Source organism: Epinephelus lanceolatus, chromosome 7 (assembly GCF_041903045.1).
Source record: "Epinephelus lanceolatus isolate andai-2023 chromosome 7, ASM4190304v1, whole genome shotgun sequence".
In the NCBI taxonomy this organism is placed as follows: Eukaryota; Metazoa; Chordata; class Actinopteri; order Perciformes; family Serranidae; genus Epinephelus; species Epinephelus lanceolatus.
In genome coordinates, this window is record NC_135740.1 from 14,397,920 (window position 1) to 14,412,945 (window position 15,026).

The 15,026-nt window shown below is 38.0% G+C and overlaps 1 protein-coding gene across 1 annotated transcript; it reads left to right on the top strand.

The window, feature by feature from the left end:
- The first annotated feature begins 565 nt into the window (after positions 1 to 565).
- polr1d (RNA polymerase I and III subunit D) lies at positions 566 to 7,799 on the top strand. Its single transcript, XM_033633509.2, has 5 exons — positions 566 to 678; positions 1,263 to 1,360; positions 1,756 to 1,832; positions 3,264 to 3,346; positions 7,505 to 7,799. The coding sequence occupies exons 1-5, from the start codon at positions 640 to 642 to the stop codon at positions 7,550 to 7,552; spliced, it is 345 nt and encodes a 114-aa protein (XP_033489400.1). The 5' UTR covers positions 566 to 639; the 3' UTR covers positions 7,553 to 7,799.
- The last annotated feature ends 7,227 nt before the right edge of the window (positions 7,800 to 15,026 follow it).

Below are 15,026 nucleotides of genomic sequence, written 5' to 3' on the forward strand. Positions count from 1 at the left end.
TACATATATACAAAGAAAAAACAAAATCAAAGAAATGAAAAGGTGCCTTTTTATTCTTAAGGCCTCTCAGTGTGGTGCCATATTGTTGTAGTTCTTGATAGAAAAGTTCAAAATCCAGTTGGGAGGCCGCCCACCTCTACTTGTGAATGTAAATTTCCCCAGTAATAAAAATAATAGTGTTTTGAAAATATGACAAAATATGACACTTTATTTTATTCAACACTTTGTCTGCCATTTTTAGTCACTTTATTCATCTTGATGTAGCAATTTTAATTTATTTCATCTTTAATTTATCTATTATTATTTTTATTTTTTTCTCTTTTTTCTTATTCTATTTAAAGTATATCTTATGTTATCTTATCTTATCTTATCTTATTATTTTCCCCCACCTAATTACTTTTACAACACAATGCAAATATTTTTATCCTGTAATTGAATTGTTATCCCGTTTTTCTTCTTATGTAAAGTTGAACATCCATCCCAAAATATTCTAGTTTACATACATTGATAAAAACATGTTTTACACAATATAGATAAAAGAAATAAGCAACCCCTTGTCCTGTACCTGCCTGTCAGACAACAGTGAGGGCTGAAAACTTATCAATCTCCGTTGACGCACTGGTCGGTATGTGAAGCAGCATGGCTGGAGAGGGCGAAAAGAAGCCAGTGCTGGAGATGGTAAGAAGATAAAATGCCTTATGCTCATTGATATTTTATATAGCTACGTTTAATGTTCATTGTTAATATCTGTCTATAAGAAAATATTCACCTGAAGAAGCTAACGACAGCATTTCTACCGCCAGTGAACGCCTCACGTGGGTAGCTACAGAAGCTAGCAGTGAGAAAGCAGCTAACGTTATTCCACCTGTAACCCAAACTACATTAAAAGCTGCTTACGTCAATGCGACTCCGGTTGTGACTGATATCACAAGAGGTTTTATGTAAAGCAAAGGTTGCCTGAAACGTTCATCACTTTTCCTACTTTACATTTACGTCTCAGTCCAGAGCTGAGTCAGAGTTTCTCCACTGGGGGGCAGTATTGACACAGACCCGAGTGTTTCCTTAGCGTCTCTGTTACATTAGTGCAACTCACGCTTATTTGTGTGCATCTGTGAGATAATAAGTATTGGATGTAGAGGCAGTTCATTGTAGTTCATTCTCTTTGTGACCTACTCTCACACTCAGTAATCTCTTAGGAGGTGATATTTCTGTTTAGAGCTGGATGTGTGATGTTAGATTTAATTACTTGTTTTGTGTTCTAGGTCCAGGCTGATGGGGCTGATGAAGGCTGTGTGACATTTGTGCTGCATGATGAAGACCATACACTGGGCAACGCCCTCAGATATATGATCATGAAGACGTAGGTGTTATTTAACAAGCAGCTGCTTTAAAGTCAGCATGTTGTGGTCATGAGTTTGACCTGTTTTGTTCCTAAAAACACTTCCTCCTCCTCCCAAGAGGCAGGTACAAAGAACAAAGGATATTACTGGTGCTTAATTTAGGAAGTTTGTGATATGACTCCAGCTGGAAGAAACAACTCGAGGGGTCAATTGAACCATTCATAATAATGCTATCTCAAAGGGATTCATAAGTGATAATGTGGTTCCACTTTGTTCGCTGTGTCTTTGTTCTCAGGTCAGCAGGGACGAGTTGATGGTGGAAATATTGTAATACGTCTAACATGCCTTCAACCATTTTAACCAAAAATATTGATATTAATCACAAATCTTGCTTTCATTTTCCTGTTTCCGTCAGTGTGGATGTGGATTTTTGTGGCTACACGATCACCCACCCGTCTGAGAGCAAGATCAACTTTCGCATTCAGACACGAGGTGAGCAACACCCCTTAAACCTCCGTCATTTAATCTCCTTTTTCTTCTCCTTACAATCTATGTTAGTCTATGTATGCATACATGCGTGTGGTAGCTATAGAGGAAACGTTTTCAGGCTGTGTTGCGGGATGAACATGTAAATTGGAGTCTGGTGCGTTCACTTTGTCCACTCAAGCCGAACAAGACATGCCAGTGGCTGCCTTTTAAGTAAAACACAAGCATATACACACCCCCTCTTGTTCTTCCCCACACAGAACTGAAACCACTCGCCTTGTTACAAATAGATCTGTCATCCGCTTTGCACAAAGTGCCTACAGATAACAGCAGCTCCATCACATGAAAGGACTCTGCAAGACTGAGAAAACAACATGTTTTTGTTGTTGAACTAAGTTTCGGTATGCTGGGAGGCTTCATCACAGCAAAACACAATTACCTTTCAGGCACCAGGAAAAATCCCAGTTTCCACTGTGCTTTCAGACATTCAGCGAACAGATATTTCTATATTGCTTGTTCCCCACTGTAACCACAATGAAAATGGGTGGTTGGAAGTCCTCCTTGTCAGTTAGGAAAAAAGCGCTAGGACTCCAAATAACAGTTATTGTCATTCATTTGTTTTCTGGGTCACATTTCTTGTATATCATGTATATCGACAACAACAAGATACTCAAGCTTAGTGTGACCTCCTGTTTAGTTTAATCAGCATTGAATAAAGCAAAGGAGGTCAGTCTGTAATTATAAGAAGCCAGATAAACAAGTAGCTCTCTGTACTTGTGTGGAGTTGTAATTACTTTTGGTTGATTCACAATGATTTTTCATTTCCTGTTGACCTGCTGCATTTTTATTTATTTCAAACTATCATATCATTCCAAGGAGGAGGAGGAGGACAGAAGTGTCCTTTCATCGCTTTGATAAATATTCTGTGAAAGACTTTTAATTTGTATTTGTTTGCTAATTCATTGTCATTTGACTTTGCTGTTCATCTTTGTCGATCGGACTGTGGTCCCTTTCCTTGAAAGCAATTTGCGAATCAGTGCTTACATGGAGGTTGCAATTAGTGTCAGTGTCATCATTATAGATACATGTGACATTGATTAAATATGTAATGTGCTTTGAATCAGGAGTGAGAGGGGAAGGTTTCCTGTGCTGTAAACTGCAGCTTGCATGTTACAAATTTGGTGAAATGGGCCCCTGATAAGCAGCTCCCTCTTCATTTGTTTTTTGATTTTTCTCTGGCAGCCCTTCATAAGAATGCAGGTGTTTGTGCAAACTTTGTTGGCTTAGACAGCGCAAGAATAAAAGCCAGTAGTTTACCTTTTGCTCAATCCTGGAGAGTTGATTGACTCACAAAGTACAATGCATCATCTGTGTCTGTCATTGTTATTCCCATCAGACGTGAATGTTTTCAGTAGAGATATCTGCCATCTGTTTCAGGGGGAATTCCGGCCACAGAGCTGCTGCGGAGAGGCCTGAATGAGCTCAGCGATGTTTCTCAGCATGTTCTCAACACCTTTCAGGTAAGCCTGTGTGTCCACTTTTATTAACAGTTTTTTTTTCACTGAGAGAAACTGACCCCAAATACCAAAATAAACTTGAAAGAAAAGAGAAACATCAAAAACATCATAACTCATAGCAGACTGGCTCCCTCCCAGAGAGCCTGGGGCAGGCGAATATTGGAAGGGATTGTCTGCAGTGGGCCTGCTCCCTCATACAGGTTTGGGGACAGCCCATGGCGATGACACCCATGACATAAAAAGGAAACGAAATCACGAGGACATAAAAACAGGATGTGGTGGGGGGGCTCCAGTGCCCTCCCTACAGACACCTCCTTCCAAGGCTACACCAAATGTTTTACATTTAATTTATTTATGTACTTATTTATTTTTACTTTTCTATGAATACATCTCTAAATTAGTACACTTTATCAACCTATTGATTTATTTTAGGGGTGGGCTCTCTCCATCTCACAGACAGAGAAGGAAGAAAAAAAAGAATCACAAACATAATACTGAACACAGACTCTCCTGCCCATACAGATTGATCTCTCTTAAGTGATAGTATGAGCAAGTGAGGCCTGTGTTTGTATCTGCAGAGCTCCAGACTGCAGCTACTTAATGGCATTTTGCAACCATGGAGCACCAGTTTGACTTGCAGATATTATTGATATATGAACTGGAGAGCTGTTAGTTTGTTACCTGCTTACAGTGAGCAAGTCCTTACGTTCAATGGTGCCGTGGTAACGCTTTAACTTTACACTAACTGCTAATAGCTAACTGTCACAGCAGAAACATCAACATTTGGGCCTGAGACAAGCCGGTGCTTCAGAATAAAACCACCAGGGGTTCCGCTTAAATGAAATTTAATTTAATTTAATTTTTATTTAGTTTAATTTAATTATTGTAACACCTCCTTTAACTTTATTATAACATTATGTTATTTAGTTTTATTATATAACAGTAGCTACTTTATTTAACTTTATTGTAACTGTAGTTTATTTATTAGTTTTGTATTTTATTAGTCCACAGAGAAGCTTTCTAAAATATTGAGATCTATTCCGTGTACTGCAAAATAGCCTAAAAATAGCAAGGCCCATATTACCCAATGTTAATTTATGTCTATCTCTCTCATTCCTCTCCTGCTCCTCCCTGCACACACGTGTGTATCAGTTCCAGTCATTCATGAATAAATATATGACACACTCGCACAACACAATATCATGTAACAGAAACAGCTGTTTCACAAAAATACTCAGGTCATGTCTGTTTCATATGTCTGACAGAAAAACTGTCCAGCAGTGGTTTAGTTTGGACAGATTTCATAATATAATAATAATGATAAACTTTTTTTATATTGCACTTTTCAAAACAGCGCTTCCAAAGTGCTTCACAGTTGATAAAAGTGCATCATGGTACAAAGCATACAACAGCAAGTACAAATACAGTTTATAGAACAGCTACTCACAAGCATTATTTAAAAAAAAAAAAAACAGTAAAAGACAAATAAAACAAAGAGGAATTACAAACAACAAACTTCTAAAAACTAGCCTATATAAGTTATAAAAGTGATTTAAATCAGTGCACAGGTCAGCTGAGTCTGTAGTGTTGGGGGTAAAACAGTAAAAGCACAGTTCCTTTTTGTTTTGAGACTGGACTGTGATATTTATGGGATATTTTATGGGATATGTTACAGCAATAGATAAGATGATCTGAGTAATCTTGGTGCAGAGTATTGGGTTATAAGCTGAAAAATATAAGAGCGAGCCATGCCGTGGAGGGCACTGACTATGGTCAAGAGGATCTTGAATTGAAATCTGAAGCGCATAGGAAGCCAGTGTAAGTGATTCATAAGGGGGTAATGTGCGCTCTTTGTTTAGTGTTTGTTAAAAGCCTAGTTGCCACGCTCTGAACCAAATTAAGTTGAGCAATTCCAGGCTCGTTTAGACAGGAAAATAAGCAGTTAAGTAATCCAGGCAGGAAGAGATAAAAGCGGTGGTTTTGCTCGATGATGCTCTTTGGCAAGGCTCGACTAATTTTGGCAATATATCTGAGTTGCAAAAAAAAAAGACAGAACCATTATCTTAATGTAATGGTCAAAATTCAGATCCTGATCAAACACAGCACTAATTTCTGGCAGATGGTTTTATACTCCTGGCTTAATGACTGAGGTAGGGACTAAAACTCTTTGAAACGTGGTCTGGGCCAATGACCAAGTTTTCTGTTTCGTCTGTATTCAGCTGCAAAAGATTTAATGACATCTTATCTTTGACAGCAGTAAGCTGTCATAGTATTAGTAATTCTCATAGTATAAGGCTCCAAATCCCAGACAACCCCTGACAAAGCCCTGTGAAACTCAAGAGCAGAAACAAATTGAAGAGATTGAAATCTTTATGATTCAGTGTGTGATTTGACATACACGGGTTAGACGCAGCGCCAAAGATCCATCTCTGGAGCTGCTCTCTTCTGAATGCTCAGCTCAGTGTCTGCCTGGTTAGCACAAGCTAACGCAACAGCAGTGGCTAACATCTGACTCCGAGCTGTGAAACAGTCCCTACACATCACACAGGCACTGAAATGGCTCAACTCTGTCATTAAACCTGTTAACCCTTTGAACTGTGCAATAGAAATGGTCTTCCAGTGCCTTTATTGGTCTTTTTCTATATTGTGTTGTCAAGCTTCATATCCCTAAGATCTATCCAACCTAAGCTAAAAGGTTATGTAAGTCAATAAACCATAATAATTGATAAAATAATTAAAATGGCGTCTTTTTAAAAAAGAAACACAAAAATCAGGCATGTTTTTTCATCAGATTTTACAAAATAAAAACAAGACACATTGATCCAAACAAAATGTAGGAACATAAACAAAATATTTCTTAACACAACATCACTTACTTGATTTATGTTTATTATTTAGTTTTTGAGATGCTCATTTTTTTTAGTAGAGTGCAAAGACGGTGATAAATAAATTCATCATTCATTCTTCTTGTGCCACTGTGCCACACATATCGCAGCACAGTGATGTTATTAAGATATCACTGAAGACAGAAGCTTTGGCTCTCTGCTGCAAAAAGAATGAATGTTCTAGCTATTATGGTTTTAATTTTTGATCAATATATGTACAGGATTATGCAAACAACAATCTTCTGTGACTATTACAGGGAAATACCAGTGTAATTACAGCAAATTACCACGTTTGCATGGCGCGTATTGTAAGGTAATGTAGGGTCACATATGATGGTGTGGGATTTTAGCTTATTTTAAATCTCTTTAAACAGGATCATGCAAACAACAAGCAGGGATGTCTGTCTTTAGGATTTTGGGTAACATTAGTTTAATGATGCTAGTTAAACCTGTCATTGTGTGTGTGCATGCATGTGGACTCTCACAAGCTGCCCCTGGCACGGAGCTCACATTCCAGCAGCAGTGGTCTCCTAGCAGCAGGAAGGTGGGGTGGAGGGACCAGCTCTCATGATGAACAGAAATAGAATGGGGCTCGGAGGGGCTCGTGTGTGAATCAATACGCCGCATGCAGTTTTACAATGAGAGAAGATTTTACCCATTTAAGAAAATAAACATGTTTATTTTGTGGCAGGCCGCCTCGAGAGAGAGAAAAAAAAAGCAAATACCCGAATCCCAAAATTGAAAACTAAAAACCTAACCAACAAAAAAATATCCAGATATTTGAAATATTTGAGTCCAGCCTCAGACTTAAAGTTGAACACAGTTTGACCAAAATTTGGCTTGTTTACAGACATTTCACAAGCTCATATTTTATGTTGACTCACCACCAAAACTGGATGGCATCTGACCCTCAGTGGTAATGAAAGCTTGTGTAACGAGCAGGGAGCATCATTAGTTATCCTCCCCTGTCAGCTACTTGCGACTTCTGCCCTGCCGAAGAGTCCATGATTCTGCCCGCCACAGGGCTTCTGTTCAGAAGCTGACCCAGCTCTCTGACCTCTCCACAGAGGAGGGCAAGCATGAAACAAACCTTCGTCTCCACTGATGGAATAATAACATTTTCATGTGGGTTGCATGAAGAAACCCTGGGTTGTCTGGTTGGCTCTGGATATTAGTCCTACAGTGAGAGGAAAGTCAGTCAGCATGGATTAAATGTTATGCTCTCCGCGTTGTCTCGGCTCCAATTCTGACTACATTTTCTTTTATTTTGTTCCAGGCCAGAGTTAATGAGTTCAAAGAGAGGCAGGAGCAGCCCATGGAGTGAAGAGTGTCACATATGTGAGACTATGAAGCTGTCAGACAGTTTCTACAATCAAGCTGGTTTGTCTTTTTTGTACATGAATAAGGTGGTATGAAACATTCCCCTTGAAATAGTTTGATAACGTTACAAACATTTGTACAGTTTCTGTTTTGTATTTCATTTGAATTGATGTATCTGAAATGTGTATGATAAATGTTCACCAGTTCCAGATTATTGGAATGATTAGCAAAATAAATTTATGACCTAAAAACAGCTTCAATTTTTTTTCTTTTTATATATTTCCAGGAAAGAGTTCTAACATGAATAACCCTCACATGTTTGACTTGATGGGATATTTATTTTCATGACGTCTCGTGTAACAGTGTTCGAAGGATGTCTAGGTCAAAGTGATGAGTGATGAACACTAAATTGCTCTCATCTGTCCTTTGAAGCTGTGTTTGTCGGGTGGAAGAAGTAGTGGAAGCTAGAATGTCCTTATTAGCAGAGGAATGTAGTGAGAGGGACTTCATACAGTGCCAGGGAGACAGGGGGAAAATGAGGGGAGACAAGTGTAAATAATGAGGTTAAAGTTATTTTTTTGAGGTTAATCATAGCCCTCTGTCAGTCACATGTTCATGCTGTCTCTGTGGGTAGAGAACGTAAGGAAAAACGGCAACTAACTAGGACTTGTATTTGATTAAATGTGCAGTATGGGAAATAGGACCTGATAGAACCAGTTAAATACCATTTTTTTGAATCCGTAGTTTGACATTTTGTGAAAATAAACTTGTTCTCATTCTTGCTGACAAATGAGAAGGTCAATTTCATACTGTGTCAGTCAAATATAAAAGCTACAGCCAACAGTCAGTGAGCTCAGCCCAGTACAAAGACTGGAAACAGGCTAACATCTGGCCTGGTTCTGTCTGGGAGAAGAAAGTGCAGAACCTAAGGCTCACTAATTACCATTTTATATGTCATTTCTTTAATCTATACAAACACATTCGGACTGAGCCTCTAAGCTGATTCCAGTCTTTGTTTTAAGCCTCATAACTCTGGGTTGCCAACTTCAGGGACCTGGCTGCAGTGAGATTTTGACGCCATGGGCCTAATCACCCATATGCACACTAAATCATGTGCACATATATGGAATTATAAGCCATAGAGCTTGTGGTGGGTGCTGAGCAGGAGCGTATCTAGGGTTCAAGGACACTGGAGGCTTAGCCCTGACCTTTGTGGGGAATCTGGGGGGTCCTCAGGAAAGTGTTTTTGACAAACAAGCTCTATATTGATGCGAGCACTATGGCACCTCATGTCTCAATTATTGAAATGTGTACCTCAAAAACTTATTTGCTTTCCAGATTGAATGTTAATGGTGATGTTAAAAGTTGTTAGTAATTAGCAGACCCAAACAGAACCCACAGATTTTTTCTTTTCACAGTTTTCAGTTGTGGTCCAGAAGGAAAACCTGTGGGATGTCTATTTCCTTGTAATCTGATAGACAATATTCATTTGAAATAATTAAATCTGCGGAGCTAGGTACCCAAAGTTGATAAACGGATAACTGTAACTAAGCACATTTACTCAAGTACTGTAGTTGCCTGATAAGAGACAGAGTTGTCAGCTCATTAATCTTCACCCTCAACGACATATGTGCTTGAATTCCACGTTGTTGTTGATCCATTTTACGTCCACATTTATGCGTAGTCATGCTAACATACCTCTTTTGCCTGGGTTTTAAGAGTGCAGCAGAGCAAAGTAAAAACAAACTATGTCAGGCGATATTGAGAAAACCTTGATAGAGGCATCTGTCTTTATTATCGCGCTCACCATTGTTTTTACTCTTTATTGAACTTGAACTATATACTTGTACGACTTATACTAGATTTCCATTTTATGCTAATTTATACTTCAACTCCAATACATCTCAGAGGCAATTATTTTATTATCTAATTCACAACATTTATTTGACAGCTTTAGTTACAAGCTACTTTGAAGATTTAGATTATGAATACATCATATAGATCAACTAATAAATTATAATATTACATATTAAACCACTCAGCAGTATATAAAGTAATAAGTTAGCCCCACTTTACAAGCTTCAATATTAATGTGATGAAGACATTTATACATCAGTTATTATGATGAAATTATAGAGATTATTCTAAGTAAGTACTTTGACTTTTGGAAATCCTGGAATATCTACAAGCAAACCATTTGCACTATACTGTACAGAAATATTTATGGCACACACTGTATATATTTGTTCATATTTTTCTTTTTTTTTCTATTATATTTGTATTGATATATATTTTATTGCTATTTTTTTTATTGCTATTGTTGTTTCTTGTTGCACTGACTGGAGTGGCACCGTAATTTCGTTGTACACACAATGACAATAAAGGCTATTCTATTCTACGTTTGAAACTTTTTAGGCTTATATCTTTGTACTTTTACTTAACTGAATATTTCTACAGTGTAGTATTGCAAGAAAGTGGTACCTGTCATCTCCTCTAACTCTCAACAAGAACACAAATAAGAGTAATTAGGTGTAACAATTTTTTCCAAAATGTCAAACTATTGCTTAAATGTGGCAAAAAAAGAGTTACACAAGAAAGATTTCTGGTCCTTGAACTAGAAAGAGGAAGCTTTTGTTAAACAAACCTCTGTGTAATTTCTACTGTGACACCAAGTGGCAAATATGGGATGACGGTTAACAGTAGCGCAACTAGATGAGTGAAAAAACATAACCATAAGGGTGACCTTTATTTCCAATTAATTCAATGTTCATCTGTAAGACAAAGAATACGTCATACACTGTAGTGATGGTACCCTGACTCACACTGTTAATGTTTTTCAAAATTAGTTCAACTTTTGTAATGGCACAGCACAATGTAAAGAGCTGGCTGTGTAGGGGGAATTCCACATGTCCAAAACCACAACAAGCCTGAAATTATTGATACTGTTTGTGCAGAAAATAATTCATCCACAGCGACACATGGAGCCTAAAGCGCTGCTGTGAAGAAATGTTTCCGTCAGCAAACAATAACTTTGAGTCTTGTGCCATCTTTAATGTGGTTTTGTTGAAAATGTCACACTGTCATGAGGTTGAGAATTCAGTCCTTGCTCATATCAAGTTATATTTGAAAGACATTGCGATGACAGTTCACTGTATGTTTGTTTCACAATCAATAAGCTCTCTTATTTTTCTTTTTTTTTTGTGACCAAATTTTTTATTGTTTTTTTCTTTTTGTTTTCATCATGGAGGAAGCACTACAACTGAAAAATACAGTATTGACAATACATGCCATATCTACATCTGTACTTGAGGGTATCCACAAATACATTAAGCATATAGTGTATTTATGTAAATTAGATGAATAGCAATACAAAAATAAATTGGAGCAATACTCAAAATGTAAATATACCTTCACTTATCCTCCTATAATCCAAACAATAGTTTAAACCCTACTCTTTACCCCCACCCTCCCACCCCACCCCACCCCACCCCCTGTGGCCTCAGTTTAAACATTGAGAAAAAAAAAGAGAAAAAAAAAACAAAACACGAGATTATTAGATTAACTAATCAAAACAAAATATAAGAATAAGTATCTACATACACACACACCTATACATGAATCCATATATCTATATATCTACAAATACACAGATACATACATGTATATACATTAATAATAAATAAAATAAAATGAACACAACATATACAACATACAACATTATTCACATGTGCATACACATACATGTATAAGGGATGACATATTCATATCATTTAGGCGTACACCATATAGGACCATAGATCGACATCAATAATCTCTACACATACTAGTTATTGTGATTTCAATTTTTCCATTATTAGAAGAAGAGCTTCTGTTACTTCAGTTTTAATGTCCCTTATTCTACCCATTGCCACTTCTATGGAAAGATTACAATAAAATGATGACTGCCAGTAACGTATATTTAAATCTTGTGGACGTTTCCATCTCATTACTACTATTTCTTTTGCTGCATTTAATCCACAAAAAAGCTCTCTTATTTTTCATATATCTATATTGCACTGCTTATGTTTGTGCTTTAATGAGTTAATTTTGTGTAATTATTTTAGTTTTTTTTTATCCTACACTGAGTTTTGTTAATGAAGCAGTGTACGTGGATGCAGTGTATTGCTACATTTTTTTCCCCTATAACCCGCATGAGTAAGAGTCAGATAAGTGACTATTCTGATCACAGGTGTCGCTTCCTCCAAGGTTTTCTCCTCAACTGTAGTTGGCAACTATAGAATTTTGATTTTAATTATGTCCAACGACCAATATCTTTTAAGTTGGAGGTTCCTGAAGCCAAATCTCAACAAATGGGGTTCCATGACCTAAAGTGTATCAATTAAGGGGCTCTTTACACGAAAAAGATTGAGAACCACAGTGCTAGCTAGCTAATTCCTGTCTCATTTGGCACATGGTTTTCTGTCAGGAATCCTTTTCCAGCAGATTTTTTTTTTTTTCATTTTAACCCAAATCATGGTCTTTTCCTTCAACCTCTCCAAGCAAGGCTTTTCAGACATTAGCCCTGAGGACAAACTTCTCCCAACAGCTCTCATTTGTGGCCTGATGGACAATTAATTCATCAAATTCAATGCCACATAGCAGCTATTTTCCAAGCTACTGTAGCTGTCATATTTCATGGGATCTGTACACTTTCCATGGGGAACACAGCCGTCAAGACTTCATATGGAAGTGGGCATGGTTTCATCGCCACCACTTCAGGGTATGCTTTGCAACAAGAGGGTTCCTTTGCACTAATATAAGTACCTTATTGCCTGAAGATGTTTCTCAGTTTTGTGAGAATCAAGCCTACTGCCAAGCACTGATTTAATGTCTCTAATTTCCTGCCTTGCGGAACTTGTGACTGTTTTCAAGACACAGCTTTACTGAATGAGAAACAGAGCTTCTTCCAATTTGTAAGAGGAACTGATGTGGAAGATCTCTTCTGAGATACAGCAGTTATCTCCGTAAACCTGCTTCTTGGAACTGGCCCTTGGCGCCTAATGTCTACTAGTCTAAAGCAATTATTTCAAAACAGGAAAAGTCTTGTAAGAGGTCATTGATAACATATTTGACTTGGTTTTCTTTTGATGCTGAAGAAAAACAAAAGACACAGAACCTGTAACATAACATTTCACTTTTGAAAGGCTGTTGCTAACAGACAATTGCTTATGTTGACTCCTGTCAAGAGTGCAACGTTCTCATACCACAGCTGTACTCTAAAGAGGATGGAATTTTTGAGCATCTGTAAAAGCAATGTTACACTCAAGTAGCTGACGTAACAAGAAATGTAAAGCACATTACATGACACATTTACAGGAAAGGACAGCATGCCCTGACACCTGTTATAACAGCTCATCCTTTCCAAACAACCTACTTAAAGGGGACCTATTGTGCTCTTTTTCAGGTTCATACTTGTATTTTCGGTTTCTACTTGAATATGTTCAAATGCTTTAATGTTCAAAAAACACTGTGTGCAAGGGTGACATTCACGTAACAAATGTAACATACAATAGATCTTGTACATTATGCATATAAACTGGGGGCTACCGTTTTAAAAGTATAATGACAGTGTCCCAGTGGCCTTCCAGCCCCTTATCAAAGTCTTTTAACAGGCAGGCTGCCCGTTCCATGTTTAATACGTCCAAGTATTCCTTCAGCCAAGAGTCCCTTGAGAAGCAGGCTGCTTTACGCTCCTTCCAGTTTACGAGTATTAGTCTCTTGGTGGATAGGCAAGCCAGTGTCCATAGGTGCTCAACAGTTACTCCAACATTATTGTCAAACTTCAGGCCCAGCAGGCATACTTTAGGGAAATTGACATTAAAAAACTCTGACATAAGAGATATCACTTCTGACCATAGTGTTTTAACAGATGGACAGTCCCAGAGTAAGTGAAATAGAGAACCTCTGTTGCCACAATCATGCCAGCATAAATCTTGATGTCCGTCATCCATCTTAGATGATCTTACAAGAATGATGTATGTTCTGCACAGAATTTTGTATTGTATGATCCTAAATCTCACACATACGTATTTTGGAGCCGACCTCCAAAATATGTTCCACTGAGAGGAAGTGAAAGATGTTTTAAGATCATGCTCCCAAGCCAGCTGGACAGAAAAATATGTATTAGGGGCAGCTATGGACATTTTGTTACAGATGTCTGAGACCACACCTTTCACCACAGTGGCCTTCTTTAGAAGCTGATCCCACTCCGGACATGAGGCAGGAACCACTCCCTCCTCACATTTCTTATTTAAAATAGAAGATAATTGAGCATATGTTAAGAAGTGTGAGTCCATTGGTCTTCCGAATCTCAGCGTCTCTGCACCGTCATTACAGCTGGGAAATGACTCTGATGGAGTATGAAGGCGCTTTCTACTGTGAATATTCACCAATAAAAGCTTCAAAATCTTCACAGATGTTCCAGCAGGAATGTGATCCCTGATGTTAGCATGTAGCTGTATGTAGCAGTGCATGTAATACCCCCTTTGCACCAAGATTAGGTGGAATTTATATTTCTGCATCAAATTGACGCAGTACCTATGGCGTCGGCTCTGCGTCGATGTAGAGCCTACGCTGTAGCCTATGCCGTAGTCCATAACCTGACATGCACCTCCCCAGAAATGTAACTGTCACGGCGACACAGACCTCCTGTCTATTTTTGTAAGCTGAAACCATTTCCCTCAGTGGAAACAAAACTTTTCTTTACTTTTCTCTACTTTATGGTGGTTACTTCTCTCTATATACTTATTCAGTCTCTTTCAAACTCCGTGCACACTAATTTGGATTGATGTTTGAGCGCTGCTTAGGCAGAGATGGCCGGTATTTTGTAGTGGTGCGTCATTACATCCTGTAAAGGAGCTAAAATTAGCATGTTCACCTGGGTGTTGTGTTTCCCTCAATGCAGATCAGAGCCAGAGCTGATAAATACCCTTGACTACTGCAGAGTCAGTTGACTTGGGTGTTAATGCCGATTGCAACCTTGTCTATTACATTAAAAAGCCAGATGTTCGTGGGAGTTAGCAGGGAAAGGGCTCATTTGAAACACTTGCAGTAGTCCGCTTGGAGCAGACGACCATATAAAGAAATCAGTCATGAGCTGACATCTGCTTGTCAAAAAAAGTTGGAAACAGAACAGTCTGAAGCCTGAGGGGTATTGCTAACAGGGATTACTTTTACATTCGTTTATCTCATTATTTGAAAATCTGGCCACATGTCATATGGACATTAAACATTGTGATAGAAAATAAGGAAAAGCATAACAGGTCCTCTTTAAAGGTGCCCTGCAAGGTTTTCATGTAAACATAAGTTATGTTTACATTTAGTGTTACTTGCCAAAACATGTATCCTTAAGCTCCAACAAGCATATTAAATGCATTTCTGTCCTCATAAAACATTTGCTCGAGCCAAGCATTTAACCATTTCAAGTCCAGCATTGTTTA

Excerpts from the sequence above, each read along its gene's own strand:
- polr1d (XM_033633509.2), top strand. The coding sequence starts at position 640 with ATGGCTGGAGAGGGCGAAAAGAAGCCAGTGCTGGAGATG. Across the intron at positions 679-1,262 it reads AGAAGCCAGTGCTGGAGATG|GTCCAGGCTGATGGGGCTGA; the intron begins GTAAGAAGATAA and ends TTTGTGTTCTAG. Across the intron at positions 3,347-7,504 it reads ATGTTCTCAACACCTTTCAG|GCCAGAGTTAATGAGTTCAA; the intron begins GTAAGCCTGTGT and ends ATTTTGTTCCAG.